The following is a 16,152-nucleotide window of genomic DNA, read 5'->3' as shown; positions in this document are numbered from 1 at the left end:
GGAAAACCTCCAAAAGCATGGAGGTTAAAGAACACCCTACTAACGAATGAGTGGGTCAACCAGGCAATTAGAGAAGAAATTAAAATATATATGGAAACAAACGAAAATGAAAATACAACAATCCAAACGCTTTGGGATGCAGCGAAGGCAGTCCTGAGAGGAAAATACATTGCAATCAGGCCTATCTCAAGAAACAAGAAAAATCCCAAATACAAAACCTAACAGCACACCTAAAGGAAATAGAAGCAGAACAGCAAAGGCAGCCTAAACCCAGCAGAAGAAGAGAAATCATAAAGATCAGAGCAGAAATAAACAATATAGAATCTAAAAAAACTGTAGAGCAGATCAACGAAACCAAGAGTTGGTTTTTTGAAAAAATAAACAAAATTGACAAACCTCTAGCCAGGCTTCTCAAAAAGAAAAGGGAGATGACCCAAATAGATAAAATCATGAATGAAAATGGAATGATTACAACCAATCCCTCAGAGATACAAACAATTATCAGGGAATACTATGAAAAATTATATGCCAGCAAATTGGACAACCTGGAAGAAATGGACAAATTTCTAAACACCCACACTCTTCCAAAACTCAATCAGGAGGAAATAGAAAGCTTGAACAGACCCATAACCAGCGAAGAAATTGAATCGGTTATCAAAAATCTCCCAACAAATAAGAGTCCAGGACCAGATGGCTTCCCAGGGGAGTTCTACCAGACACTTAAAGCAGAGATAATACCTATCCTTCTCAAGCTATTCCAAGAAATAGAAAGGGAAGGAAAACTTCCAGACTCATTCTATGAAGCCAGTATTACTTTGATTCCTAAACCAGACAGAGACCCAGTAAAAAAAGAGAACTACAGGCCAATATCCCTGATGAATATGGATGCAAAAATTCTTAATAAGATACTAGCAAATCGAATTCAACAGCATATAAAAAGAATTATTCACCATGATCAAGTGGGATTCATTCCTGGGATGCAGGGCTGGTTCAACATTCGCAAATCGATCAACGTGATACATCACATTAACAAAAAAAAAGAGAAGAACCATATGATCCTGTCAATCGATGCAGAAAAGGCCTTTGACAAAATCCAGCACCCTTTCTTAATAAAAACCCTTGAGAAAGTCGGGATAGAAGGAACATACTTAAAGATCATAAAGGCCATTTATGAAAAGCCCACAGCTAACATCATCCTCAACGGGGAAAAACTGAGAGCTTTTTCCCTGAGATCAGGAACACGACAGGGATGCCCACTGTCACCGCTGTTGTTTAATATAGTGCTGGAAGTTCTAGCATCAGCAATCAGACAACAAAAGGAAATCAAAGGCATCAAAATTGGCAAAGATGAAGTCAAGCTTTCGCTTTTTGCAGATGACATGATATTATACATGGAAAATCCGATAGACTCCACCAAAAGTCTACTAGAACTGATACATGAATTCAGCAAAGTTGCAGGATACAAAATCAATGTGCAGAAATCAGTTGCATTCTTATACACTAACAATGAAGCAACAGAAAGACAAATGAAGAAACTGATCCCATTCACAATTGCACCAAGAAGCATCAAATACCTAGGAATCAATCTAACCAAAGATGTAAAAGATCTGTATGCTGAAAACTATAGAAAGCTTATGCAGGTAATTGAAGAAGATATAAAGAAATGGAAAGACATTCCCTGCTCATGGATTGGAAGAATAAATATTGTCAAAATGTCAATACTACCCAAAGCTATCTACACATTCAATGCAATCCCAATCAAAATTGCACCAGCATTCTTCTCGAAACTAGAACAAGCAATCCTAAAATTCATATGGAACCACAAAAGGCCCCGAATAGCCAAAGTCATTTTGAAGAAGAAGACCAAAGCAGGAGGCATCACAATCCCAGACTTTAGCCTCTACTACAAAGCTGTCATCATCAAGACAGCATGGTATTGGCATAAAAACAGACACATAGACCAATGGAATAGAATAGAAACCCCAGAACTAGACCCACAAATGTATGGCCAACTCATCTTTGACAAAGCAGGAAAGAACATCCAATGGAAAAAAGACAGTCTCTTTAACAAATGGTGCTGGGAGAACTGGACAGCAACATGCAGAAGGTTGAAACTAGACCACTTTCTCACACCATTCACAAAAATAAACTCAAAATGGATAAAGGACCTGAATGTGAGACAGGAAACCATCAAAACCTTAGAGGAGAAAGCAGGAAAAGACCTCTCTGACCTCAGCCGTAGCAATCTCTTACTCGGCACATCCCCAAAGGCAAGGGAATTAAAAGCAAAAGTGAATTACTGGGACCTTATGAAGATAAAAAGCTTCTGCACAGCAAAGGAAACAACCAACAAAACTAAAAGGCAACCAACGGAATGGGAAAAGATATTTGCAAATGACACATCGAACAAAGGGCTAGTATCCAAAATCTATAAAGAGCTCATCAAACTCCACACCCGAAAAACAAATAACCCAGTGAAGAAATGGGCAGAAAACATGAATAGACACTTCTCTAAAGAAGACATCCGGATGGCCAACAGGCACATGAAAAGATGTTCAACGTCGCTCCTTATCAGGGAAATACAAATCAAAACCACACTCAGATACCACCTCACGCCAGTCAGAGTGGCCAAAATGAAGAAATCAGGAGACTATAGATGCTGGAGAGGATGTGGAGAAACAGGAACCCTCTTGCACTGTTGGTGGGAATGCAAATTGGTGCAGCCGCTCTGGAAAGCAGTGTGGAGGTTCCTCAGAAAATTAAAAATAGACCTACCCTATGACCCAGCAATAGCACTGCTAGGAATTTATCCAAGGGATACAGGAGTACTGATGCATAGGGGCACCTGTACCCCAATGTTTATAGCGGCACTCTCAACAATAGCCAAATTATGGAAAGAGCCTAAATGTCCATCAACTGATGAATGGATAAAGAAATTGTGGTTTATATACACAATGGAATACTACGTGGCAATGAGAAAAAATGAAATATGGCCTTTTGTAGCAACATGGATGGAACTGGAGAGTGTGATGCTAAGTGAAATAAGCCATACAGAGAAAGACAGATACCATATGGTTTCACTCTTATGTGGATCCTGAGAAACATAACAGAAACCCATGGGGGAGGGGAAGGAAAAAAAAAAAAAAAAGAGGTTAGAGTGGGAGAGAGCCAAAGCATTAGAGACTGTTAAAAACTGAGAACAAACTGAGGGTTGATGGGGGGTGGGAGGGAGGGCAGGGTGGGTGATGGGTATTGAGGAGGGCACCTTTTGGGATGAGCACTGGGTGTTGTATGGAAACCAATTTGACAGAAAATTTCATATATTAAAAAATAAAAACAAAATGTGTATAAAAAAAAAAAATAAATAAATAAAAAATAAAAGTACTTTCTCTGCCCTACACCAATATTTTGAGTTAAGTGAGATTGTTAAACACTCATTGATTTTCCCCTACAAAGTTAGACTTAGGCTTTTTGTTTGTTTGTTTGTTGATAACAAATATTCCTATTTAAATAGAGACACCTAGTTACCATTGGAGAATGAATAAGTAAATAGCATGAATAATTATTTAACATTCAAATCTCTGGAAAGGTGCTATTGCTCAATATTATTCAATGTTTTTTCCCTCCCACAGGCATTTATTTTTTCCAGCAGAAACTTTAATAACCTATTTACAAATAATACAAATGGAATGTAGGTATATTCAAAATGAAGGTAGAATTTGAGAAGATCCATTCAGAAATTGATGTCTTTATGGCAGTCACAAAAAAATTGAAAATGTAGTCATTTTTCACTCTTAGTGTCAAATATAATTAAACACCTGTCTACGGGTTGATGATTTTAGAATATTTTCAGTGATATAGAAATGACATATCAAGGGCATAAGAAAAAGAAACACATAATATCTACATGTAGCAAATTTGCCTAAAAGTAAAACAAAAACTTCTAAGATATTTTACACAAGGCCTAAGTCCTCAGTGTTTGTCATTCAGATGGAAGCAAGTGAACAGCCTGGGTGGTTAAGTCTCTGACCCCAGTATCTCCTGGAACATAAAATTTGTCAGAGGCATTTGCTGAGGCACAAACTAAATGCCACACTGCAAGCTCAAAGCCTCTACATTCTGGAGGTGTGTGAGGAGATAAAGTGTCTTCAAAATAGCCCAAGGACAAGAATTTCCTGTTCAAATTTGAAGTGACACATTGATGAGAAATCTACTTTGTCCACTATTGCTTCACTCTCAGCGCTCACAGGGCCGGCAGGCTGTGAAGACCACAGATACTGTCTGCTTACGAGAGGAACCTGGTTCCCTCTGGACGGTGCATGACTGTCTGGCCAACAGAAGGTATGTGTCACCACGGTCCTGCCTTTCTAGTAGTCACGCCAGTGAGTGGGAGATTATAAATGCTGGTGGGATGCATCTGAGGCACAGCCAATATACAATGAAATCACAGAGAACATTGGTATCTGCATTCCAACAATTCAGGGTAACAAACAAGAATGAGTATGAGATACATTAGAGATCTTACAATATTCAAATTCTTGCCTGTGGAGAAGTCATTAAGTACATATGCATATACCTATAAATATAGGCAAATCAATATAATTTAAGGTGAGATCACAGAAGCATCAGGACAAAGAACACATGATTTGGATTTGTCATCAGTTGTCATCAAGAATATATTATAAATATTTGACATTGGTCCAGTCTTTAAAATAAATCCCTAAAATGAATCCATTATACCATAAAGGTCAAATGTAATACCTCATATATTTATTTCAAGAAATGAAAGCAGTTTGATTCTTCATAAAACGTGAGGTACCTTGCGCAAAAATGCTAATTTAAACTTAACTATAAACAATCCAAAGACTTTTTATAAAATTGAACAAAACTTGGCCAAGAAAGATATTCAATACTGAAAGACGCTCTTGTGCAAAGAATTGTTACATGATCTAAATGCTATGAATCAGTAATGATAAATGGGTACTGTGCTACAAATAATTAAAATTGGGGCTCCTGGGTGGCTCAGTCAGTTGGGCGTCCAAATTCAGCGGGGGTCATGATCTCACTGTCTGTGAGTTCGAGCCCTACATCAGACTGTGTGCTGACAGCATGGAGCCTGGAGCCTGCTTCACATTCTGTGTCTTACTCTCTCTAACCCTCCCGACTCATGGTCTTTTTGTCTATGTCTCTCTCTCTCAAAAGGAAACAAAACAATTTTTTAATAAAAATAATTAAATCACTAACACATTATTGAGAACTTAGACCACTCAGATTGAGTTTAAGTGTTTTATATGCGTTATATTGTACGTATTTTAATTCCTATTTTAGATTACTAAACTACATAGTTAGACATGAAATAAATCTTTTTAATTTTTATTTTTTTTAATTTTTCATGTTTATTTATTTTTGAGAGACAGAAAGAGACACAGAATGAGCAGGAGAGGGACAGAGAGAGGGAGACACAGAATCTGAAGCATGCTCCAGACTATGAGCTGTCAGCACAAGCCCCGCGTGGGGTTCGAATCCACAAACCATGAGATCATGACCTGAGCAAAAGTTGGTCACTCGACCAACCGCTCAACTGACTGAGCCACCCAGGTGCCCCACGAAATAATTTTTGAAGCTGATACTTTGTACTTGGAGAGAGAGGAATATTCCAGAGTTCACTGACTGCACAATTCCTTGACTGAGGTCTGAAATTACATTTATGTGAGTTTTAGTATAACTAAACAACTGGAGTTACCCTAACTGCCTTTGAAATCGTAGATCTTTCTAGAAGTTTGTAACAACTGTGTTCTTCCATAAATGATCTGCCCTTTTATTTATCATTTTATGGTTTCATATCTTTGCCATTAAATCAGTTGTCACTCTGATGTTAAGTCCTCTTGTAAAAAATGCTTTGTTTCTTTTTGTTTTCACTATTGTTCTTGCTCTGGGCAATTTTAGTGTGTCATGTAACATTTTGCAACATATGAAATATTTCTTCTAAAATTTAACAATTCTCAGAACTCTGCAGATGTTCAAAATAAAATATCACTTTGATAGCAGTGCATTACTTTTTAGAAACACAATTTCAAACCACAAATAAAAGTCATTTGCAACAGGAAATTCCTATATGTGCTAAAAATTATATTCTCCCATCTTAGGGGACTTAATTTTAACCAGTAATGGGTTTTAACATTGTCAAAATTGATACAACACTTTTTTTTCTAATACAGCATTTTAATTAATCTGGTTATTCTAATAGTGTTGAAATATGTCTGTGGAATCTGACCTTACATTAATGAGGACACTATTATTCAAGAATCCTTTCTTCTTCACTAATTTAGTGCTTTACATGTTTTGCAACCAATACTATTCTGCTATTATTGTAAAAATCCACTTATTCTATCATGAAACACTTATTTCTCTCTCTACGGAAGTTAGTATCAGACTTTATATTGTTCAAATGCAAATGAGTAGCATCCCTCACCCTGCACCCCACATGGTGTCACTGTACTAGCAATGTCATCAGCACATGACACACACTCTTGATCAAGACCTTCAGGGCAGTTTCATCCACATTGTAGCTGACACTACTCAGCTGCAGACATGAACAACCAAGGCATGACTTATGCGGAACTCCATCATGCTAAGGGCTCAAAAAGACAGCAAGTGCAACCTAAGGGCACGAAGTGTTCCATTTCAGTAACTGAGGAGGAGATAGCCTATGCAGAATTGAATCTTCAAAATGCTTCTCGGGCCCTTCAAGGGAATGTCAAGAACTCTCCCTGCAAAGGTAAAACATTTAATACAAGCAGGTATATCTGTTTTAGGATGTGAAGGTAGGGTGCAGGTGTGTGGGGAAAGAGTAGGATTTCACATAGTTTTCATTTGTGAGGACCAGAGCTGGAGGTTGGAATATGGTATTGTAATTGAACGCATTGGTATATTCTGAGGGAAGATTCCAATGATAGTGATGGGTTTGAGGTGCAGGTTATTTTATGTGATTCCCTGTGCATTGTCGGTTCTTTTGCTTGTATATCTCCTAAATGATTGTTTCCAGGCATCCCTTCTCAGTGTTTGAATTTCTCTTCCTACTATTCACCTTCACGTCCAGAGAAGCTCATTGCCGGTATCTTGGGAATCCTCTGCCTCGTCTTGATGTCCACTGTGGTAACAATAGCTGTTATGCCCTGTACGTACATGTTTGAATGACTAAAAGGGAATTTTTCAACTTGCTGATCATTAGTTCCTCGACATAGTGTGTAACACTTTGAATTTATTATCTCATTTTAATGCATGTGTGCTCTAAGTATGGAATGATTATTTAGAGGTTATCTAAAGTAGAAATAAGAGAATAAATTTAGGGAGAATTAATCATATGTTTGGATTTAATAACGCAAAGGCAAGTCATAGAAGAGACTTTATGTTGAAATACGCATTAATTCTTGAGATTGCTTAAACCAAATATTGTAAGAGATGGCGAGGTTTGGTTTTTTAAGCTTTTGAATTATTTTCTCTCTCATGTTCATTACTTTATTAAATTTTTCTGGTAATATAGCACACCCAATTTTAAACTGAGAAACTCAACTTATTATGATTCATTTAATTTAATATTATGTTTTTTTGAGAATTGCTTTAATGTTATAGCTACTGAAGGACCAGAGCAGAACAAAACATCCCTGGAAATGACAATCCAGAAAGGTACAACATCCCTTGCAAAATTCTGTTATTAGTTTAGTATCTATTTTAGCTCTATCTTCAAGTAGGCAAAGATCATAACAGATTCTTTGGGAAAAAGTGAATTCAAAAATCGTTTAATGAACTTCCGGACTGAGGGGGAAATATTCATTCAAAATCACCGTAACTGCTGTTAACAATTGCCTCACATTTCCTCCTTCCATAACATGATAAAAGATAAATCATTCCATAAAGACGATTTTGTTTACTGACTCTCAGGACATGTAGATGTGGACATTTTTGTGGTTCCTTTTTGGGCACATAAATTAGGAGATGAAAACCTAACTCTTCTCTGAGTGTGTGTGTGTTTTGTTTTAACTTTATCAGCTTGTGAGGGTATTTGAATATGGTAGGTACACATATGTGTATCCATATACAGTATGTAAATTTTCATTTTGTAATATTCAAAGCTTTTTGGATAATATCTCGTATTATCTCCCTCCAGCATGTCTCTGTTGTCATTGTCTGAAAGAGTGGTTTACGTATTCCAACAATTGCTATTACATTAGCATTGAGAGAAAATCATGGAAGGAGAGTCTGACGTCCTGTGCTTCTAACAACTCTAACCTGCTCTACAATGATGATGAAGAGGACAAGGTAAGTTTTCAAATGTTTCCTGATTCTATTAAAAGCTTGTCATTAAATGGGGCTCCTGAGTGGCTCAGTGGATTAAGCCTCCGACTTTGGCTCAGGTCATGATCTCAAGGTTCGTGAGTTTGAGCTCCACATCGGGCTCTGTGCTGACAGCTCAGAGCCTGGAGCCTGCTTCAGATTCTATGTCTCCCTCTCTCTCCGCTTCTCCCCTGCTTGTGCTCTCTCTCTGTGATTCAAAAGTAAATAAGTGTTAAAAAAATTAAAAAGAAAAAGCTTGCAATTAATATTATGCTTGTAGAATTCATCTATAGTTTTATGTATATTTGTAGTTTATTTCTTTTAAAGTGTTTAATATTCCATGGTTTGACTCTATGACACATTATTTATAGTTTTATACCTTGAATGTACATTTGATAATGTCCAGTTCTTGCTTTTCATAGGAACCTGTGCTTCTAGAAATGCTCTTTTGTCTGAAATTAACTTTACTATTTAATTTTACAATACATCAAGGAAACTAGGCATATGATTGTGCACACTGATTACAGTGTAGTTAGAATCACACAATTCTAAATTATATCATGAGACAGAAGTGTAGAGCCTTTGTCAGGCCTGCCCATTTTCCTTTTATGAAATATCTCTGCTTCTTTTGGGGCTGTATATCAATGGAATCATTCAGGGTGCATTTTTATGTGTGTCTCCCTTCTCTCCCAGGTGCTACTTGTAATCCATCTTAGTAACACACTTGTCTACAGTTTGTGAATATTCACTGCTCTCATATGAATATGACATTTTAAAAACCATTCTCAGAAATTTTGTTCCTTTTTTGTAAGTGGGTATTATGCATAATTATGTTAGGAAAAGTCTTTTCTATGTCTTCCTCCACATATCATATTGATAATCATTTATTGCACATAGCGACAAATTATATATTTATATAAAATAAATGTATGGTTTTCGTAATAAAATAATAATGTGTAAGTGTAACACAATCATATTCATGTATGATTATACTACACTTCTCTGTAAGCATTAGCAGGAAATTGCACATAGATATGTGTATATTTCACCATACTAAATTATCCCTACATTTTTCTATTTTATGGTGCAAAATACATTGTACCAAATAGGCTTTTGATCCAAAACTCAGCAGTCCCAGAAAAATTCATTAAAGGTTCTGATGGTTAGAAACAGTACCATTTTCCTGGGTTGTAAATCTCAAGGCTATTCTCTTTGGTGAGAATGAGAAGTGCTGGGTTGTGTCTCTTGCCCATTATTCCAGGACGGTGTCTTCTTTTCACTTCTCAGAAGTCTTTGTCATATTTTAGATCTGAGTTCTTTTTTGAGCTTTTAAGATGCAAATACCTGCATCTGCATTTTCACTCTCCTATTGGAGTCTTTCAATGATCAGAATTTTTATGTTACCATGGTCCTACTTAGCGTTTTGTTCATACAATGAGTATTATTGGACCTATTTCAGAAGTTAGCCAAAGTTCATGAATAGAATTTCCTATATTATTTTCCTGTATTTACCTTTTTCTTTATTTCTTTATATTTTAACTTTCCATTATGATTTATGATCCAATTAGAATTTATTTTTTGTGATGCTTTATGTCTGAGGCTGTGAGATAAGAGTGAAAGTTGTATTTTTCTACATCATTACCTCATTGACGGAGCATCATTTATAGCAAAGTAGGTCTTTTCTTCATCAGTAACTTTATATACATAAAGTTTTATATATATATATATATATATATATATATATATATATATACACACGTGCTCTAATCTCCTTGATATAAGTAATATAGATATTATATATCTTTATATAGATGATTGGATATTCATAGAGCACAGTCTACACAGCCTATCACAACCCACAGCAGTTCGAGTAAAATGTAGAGACTTACTTGCCTTTATGGTCCGTTACCGTGTCCCATTTATACTATAAGTGTCCTAAATATTTCTCTGCTTACATGGAGAATCACATGCATGTTATAACTTTGCTTCAACTGATACTTTTGCTTCAAATATCAAACAATTTCGAAAACACAGGAGGTGAAGGAAAGTCCATTAGACCTGGTAAGAATTTTATTCTTACGTTTGTCCTCTCTTCCTTCCTTATGATCCAAAATGCCTTCTTTTACCATGTATTCTCCATAGCAATCCTTTCATTGTGCTCAGGGCTACTTTTACTGTTAGAGAAGCAGCTCACAGCCTGAGGAGCAAGACTGTTCCTGTCAAGTTCATTTCTCAAAAAACAATCCACTCTGCATATCAGTATCAGGCATAGGTTTGAACTGTATTTTTGAGTGTCTGTGCTTCATCTCAATTTATTTTCTGTACCTCTTCATTCACAAGGCTTGTCTTGAGGTATCAGAAAAGCCTAAGGGAGGTTATTTTTTGTGTTTTGTGTTTGGCGGTGGTGGTGAATTTTTGGAACAGGGATGCTCAGCAATTTTTCCGTGTAAATTAATGATATTTGCTTCCTCATTTACACTATTTCAGCTTAGGAAAGTTTTCATAGGAACAATCTACTGTCAGAGAGAGGGGAAATCTGTACTTCTAACAGTGCTGTACTGAAGCCAGCTCCCACTCGTTTCTGAACACAAACTATGCATCTCTTTACCTTCTCTGCTTTCATGCTTTCACGTTGGATACCTGAAGGGAGGCATTCATGGAGACTTTGTACCACACACATTAACAAATGCTAAAAACCATAAGGTTTATAGTATAGATTCCACCATACAGTGTTATAATTATGGCTGCAAATGATCTTGTCTTTTCAAGAAATTCAGAGAGGAAAATACACATGCAGATCTAAACATTTACCGACCTATTTATCATTTCTGGTGATCTCTATTTCTTCTTGCGGATATGCGTTACCATCTAGTGTCATTTTACTTGTAGCTTGAAGAACTTTGTTGAAAGGCAGGTGTAGTAAGAATAAATTCTGTTCGTTTTTGTGTCTTATGTGGGATCTTTATGCATCTTGTTTTCTAAAAAACTATTTTCTGAATGTATAATTCCTGTTTGACAGGTTTTTTTGCTTTGTTTTGGTTGTTTGTTTGTTTTGTTGTGTGTGTGTGTGTGTGTGTGTGTGCACAGGTAGTGGGTTTCTTTCTTTTTTTTCCCACTATTTTTCCAGTGAGAGCTCATCTTTTAATCATATTGTTATTTACCTAAATATAATGAGTTGTTTTTCTCCTGCCCTTGTCAAGATCACCTCTTTTTGTGGGTTTGACTTTGATTTTCTTTTTTAAGCTGTTGCAGAAAATTCCATGACCCCATAACATAGAATTTAACACATTACCCATGTTAAAAAAATAGCCTAGTGTCTTAGAGCAGTTTTAGGTTCATAGCAAAACTCAGACATAGCACCGGTATATGCTGTATTCCCCTACTGTCTATGTGTCAATGCAGGAGCAGTTCATAGACTGTCTCATTTTCAAAAGCCCTCAGTGGGGTGGTTCACTTGCTACAACTGATACACCTATAGTGACACATCTTTATCAGCCAAAGACCATAGTTTACTTCAAAGCTTACTCTTGAGGTTGGGCATTTTATGCGTTTGGAAAAGTATATAGTGACATGTATCAAACATTATGGAGTTCTACAGAATAGTTTCCCGTCCTTCAAAATCCTCTGTGCTCCCTATCCATCCTTCCTTCCCCCTAAACCCTGTCAACCACTGATCAATTTACTGTCTCCATAATTTTGTTTTTTCCAGAGTGTCATATAGCGGGAATCCTATACTCTCGCATATCTTACATTGCATTTAACTAGATCATCCATCGTAACCAGTTGAAGCACCCAGTTTAAGTTAGGAGTGCCAACTATCACATTGTTGCAAAGGATATCTAGAGCTCTCCCCTTGTAAAACTGGAACTCAACTCACTGCACAATAATTCTTCTTCAACGCTTTCCCCTCAACCTGAGCAACCACTATTCTACTTGTTTCTATCACTTTTACTACTTTGGATACTTTCTATAAGTGGAATCAAACAGGTTTTTTTTTTTTCATCTGTATGACTGGCTTATTTCACTTAGCATAATGTCCTGGAATTTCATGCATATAGTGGCAGGTGATAAGATTTCCTTCCATTTACAACTGAATAATATTACAGTGTTATGTGTATACCACGCTTTCTTTCTCCATTCATCCATCAGTGGACATTTGGGTGGCTTCTGCCCCATGGCTCTAATGAATAATGCTGCAGTGAGCATGGGTGTATATATATCTTTGAGATCTTGCTTTCAATTCTTTTAGATAGTTTCCTACAGTTGGGATGGCTGATTCATGTGATAATTGTATTTTCAATTTCTTGAAGAAGCTCCATTCCCTTCTTCATAACGGTGACCGATTTACATGCCCAACAACAGTGTGTAGTATCCTCCTGGTTGACCTCCTCACTGACCCTTTTTTAAAAAATGTTATTTATTTGTTTTGAGAGAGAGAGAAAGAGAGAGAGCAAGCAGGGGAGGTGGAGAGGGAGGGAAAGGGACAGCATCTGAAGCTGGCTCTGCATCGTCAACACAGAGCCTGATGCAGGACTCAAACCCACAAATGTGCGATCATGACCTGAGTCGAAACCAAGAGTTGGAAACTTAACCAACTAAGCCACCCAGGCACCTGAGCTTTTTTTTTTTTTTATACCATCCATCCTAATGAGTATGAGGTGATAATTCATTGTGATTTTGATTTGCATTTCTCTGATCATTAGCATCTTTCCATATGATTTTTCACAATTTTTATTGATTTTGGAAATATGCTTTTTTAATTTCTTTGCCCTATTTTTTAATTGTGTTTTGGTGTTTGTTGTTGTTGGTATTAACTTGTAGATTAATTTTATATTTTAGATGCAATTCCCTGTTTGATGTATGATTTGCAAGTGTTTTTTCCACTCTTTCTTTTCATCGTTGATCATGCCCTTTAGTGCACAGAAATATTTAGGTTGATATCACACATTTGTCTACAGTGGACTTTTCCTTTGTGCTCTGTGGTTTTGGTGGCAGAGCCAAGAAATCATTGCCAAATACAGTGTTGTTTATTCCCCCCCCCCCAATTTTTCTTTGAGGAACTTCTACACCTTACATTTATGTCTTTAGTCCACTTTGAGTTAATTTTAGTATACGGTGTAAATGGAAACATCCAGCTTCATTCTTCTGCATGTGGGAAGTCAGTTTCCCAACACCTTGTGTAAAAGATGCTGTCTTTCCCTATTGAATGGTCCTGGCACCCTTATCAAACCTGGTTAGACTGATTATGTGGGGGTTTGTGTCTGGACATTTTTAACGTATTGTTTCCATGGGGGATTTAGGGTCTGTGTCTTTCTGTTCCTTCATCTTGCTGCTTGTATCCCATTCCATTCGGAACTAGTGTGCAGGGCAGGGATATGGATTCTGTCTAGAGAATGTGGTGTAAGGCTGATGGAGGTGGAAGACGTGTCACCCATCCCTGATTTTCACACTGAATTAAGTCACTTCACAATCCACTCTCTTCCCTCAAGTGTATTTCTTTGTCTGTATTTGCCAGTGTTCTTTGGTCATTTCATTTATGATGTCATGAGATGTGGATTTGTACGTGCTCATTCTGTTAGCAGTTGACTAAGTCTCTGGTGTCTATAATTATTTTAAATTTTGTCCTGGTCTTTTCTGCCTCTGTCGTTCTTCTCATATTCTACTTAGACCTAAGCTGGCTTTCCTGATACTGTTCTGAAAGACTCTGAATTCTGTAAATTGTTCTCTTTCTTCTCTCTCATCTTAAGGTATAAATAAATTTTGTTACTCCTTCAAATTCACCGTTTTTTTCTACTTGAGTGGATTTTCCATTTCCAGTATGGATTTATGCACTCAGATTCTCTGTGGTTTCTTGATATAGTTTTATTTCTGTATTGATATTTCCTACTTGCTAAATTGCTGCCATCACATGTTCATGCAATTATTTCAACTAAGTTTTCTTTATAGTTTTCACATATTTATAAATATGAATTTTATTTTTATTATTTTAAAAAATTTCAATGCTTTTATTTATTTTTGAGAGAGAGAGACAGACAGAGCATGAGCAGGTGAGGAGCAGAGAGAGGGAGACACAGACTGGGAAGCAGGCTCCAGGCTCTGAGCTGTCAGCACAGAGCCAGACGCGGGGCTCGAACTCACGGCCTGTGAGATCATGACCTGAGCCGAAGTCAGACGCCCAACCAACTGAGCCACCCAGGCACCCCAAAATATAACTTTTAAGTACCTTTGTTCTAATATGTGCAACAACTTATCCCAGCAGACGTTTCAATTGACCAATGCTTTCCTTTCGTTGGAAGACATTTTTAAATTTCTCTTCATATTTTTTTTTTTTTACTTTTTAGGTAGACACTTTGTAAAAATATACTTCAGTAAACATGCATTGTATGTCATTTTTCCTAGATTTACTATTTTTTGTTGCCAAACATTTATGGCAGAATCTTCTCCACTGAGGTCTGTCTACTGATAGTTTTGTTCAATGTTTTCCAAATTCTTATTGCTTATTTTTATGACCTTGTGACTTTTACCTTTGATGTTAATTACTGCTGATCAGGTCTCCCCCTGTGGCACCAGCACCCTTGCTCTTTGCAGCTTCTCCCAGTTGTAACATTTCAGTCTTCTTGATCGCTGAGCCAGGGGTGGGCAGGTGGGGAGACACTGAGCATCCTAGGTGAAAAGATGACGGATGTGCTTCTGCCTTGAATCTCCAGGAATCTTTCCAATGTTCATAAGTTATTAACCTGTGATCCATTTTCTAAACCCTGAAATTGTCTTCACGGTCAGTTTGTCCTCTTCACTTAGTCCTGCTAAGATAATTTTATACTTTCGTGTCCACTGTGTAACATTATAATTTGAAAGTGTCTATAAAGGAAGAAAGGATGAACTTTTATGTGTTATTACAGAATTCAGGTGAGTATAAGAGCTTGTATTTGACTCCCAATAAATTTTATTTTCTCATAGTTTTTGTTGAATTTACTCTCTGCTACTACATGGGTTAGAGGCTCCCAGAGAAGAAATCATAGTTCATCTGTGCAGCCAAAAGCCTTAACATTTTCTTCTGAACTGTAAGTCTCCTGACAACTTTTTATTTTATGCCTCACAAGAATTGTTCATAGAAACAAAAACAGCAATGTGTGAACAATCAGATAAACACAGTAGTTGAAGTTTTTCCAGAGAAAAATGGTATGAGAAATATGGAGATTGAGATATATAAGTATGAGTCAAAACGGATGGTTTATTCATTAAAATACTATGGTACCTAGTAAGAGATACAAGCAACCTTATGGTAAGATTAATGAGATATAATTCTCTGTATTTCAGGTTGTCAGCATCTTCAGAGAGTGACAAGAATTGTCCATATTTCGATTTTCATGAAAAAAAAACGTATTTTGCACCCTGCTCAGTAAGAAGACCATATGTTTGTAAGCACCAGGCATTTTAGTTACCTCATTTTGGTATAATGTTATTTCACCATTTATAAAGAATACGTCTCTCATTATTTCAAAACCCATATGATTATTTTCTTTGCATATTTTTAAGATAATATTTTTAGTGTAATTTTAGGCTCACAACAAAATTAAGAAGAAGCTCCTAAGATTTCCTTGATTGTCCCTGTCTGCACATGCGCATGGCCTCTTCCATTATCAACATCACTCACTAGAATGTTTCATTTCTTACCAAGGATGAATCCGCATCAATGCATATATATCACCCAAAGACCAAAGAGTACTTGAGGCTTCATTCTTGGTGTTATGGGACTGTTCTCAAATGTAATTATATTAGTGTAAAAAATATACTCGGTATATATTATTTATTTCTTAT

The 16,152-nt window shown here is 36.6% G+C and overlaps 1 protein-coding gene across 2 annotated transcripts in view; it reads left to right on the top strand.

The window, feature by feature from the left end:
• Window positions 1-15,874, top strand: part of LOC122225563 (NKG2-A/NKG2-B type II integral membrane protein-like) — a 34,515-nt gene extending 18,641 nt beyond the window's left edge. Inside the window, exons 1-6 of one of the 2 annotated variants that reach the window (XM_042948420.1) lie at window positions 4,253-4,341; window positions 7,100-7,177; window positions 7,633-7,686; window positions 8,168-8,319; window positions 15,292-15,395; window positions 15,652-15,874. In XM_042948420.1, coding sequence (XP_042804354.1) covers window positions 4,320-4,341; window positions 7,100-7,177; window positions 7,633-7,686; window positions 8,168-8,319; window positions 15,292-15,395; window positions 15,652-15,772 — 531 coding nt within the window. In that variant the 5' untranslated portion in view covers window positions 4,253-4,319 and the 3' untranslated portion in view covers window positions 15,773-15,874. Of the gene's footprint in view, window positions 1-4,252; window positions 4,342-7,099; window positions 7,178-7,632; window positions 7,687-8,167; window positions 8,320-15,291; window positions 15,396-15,651 lie in introns of those variants that run through there. The other variant, XM_042948419.1, reaches the window with a different exon arrangement.
• Window positions 15,875-16,152: the final 278 nt, after the last annotated feature.

Source organism: Panthera leo, chromosome B4 (genome assembly GCF_018350215.1).
Source record: "Panthera leo isolate Ple1 chromosome B4, P.leo_Ple1_pat1.1, whole genome shotgun sequence".
NCBI classification, from domain to species: domain Eukaryota; kingdom Metazoa; phylum Chordata; class Mammalia; order Carnivora; family Felidae; genus Panthera; species Panthera leo.
Note: the sequence above shows the minus strand (reverse complement) of the source record. Positions and strands in the feature narration are given on the sequence as shown.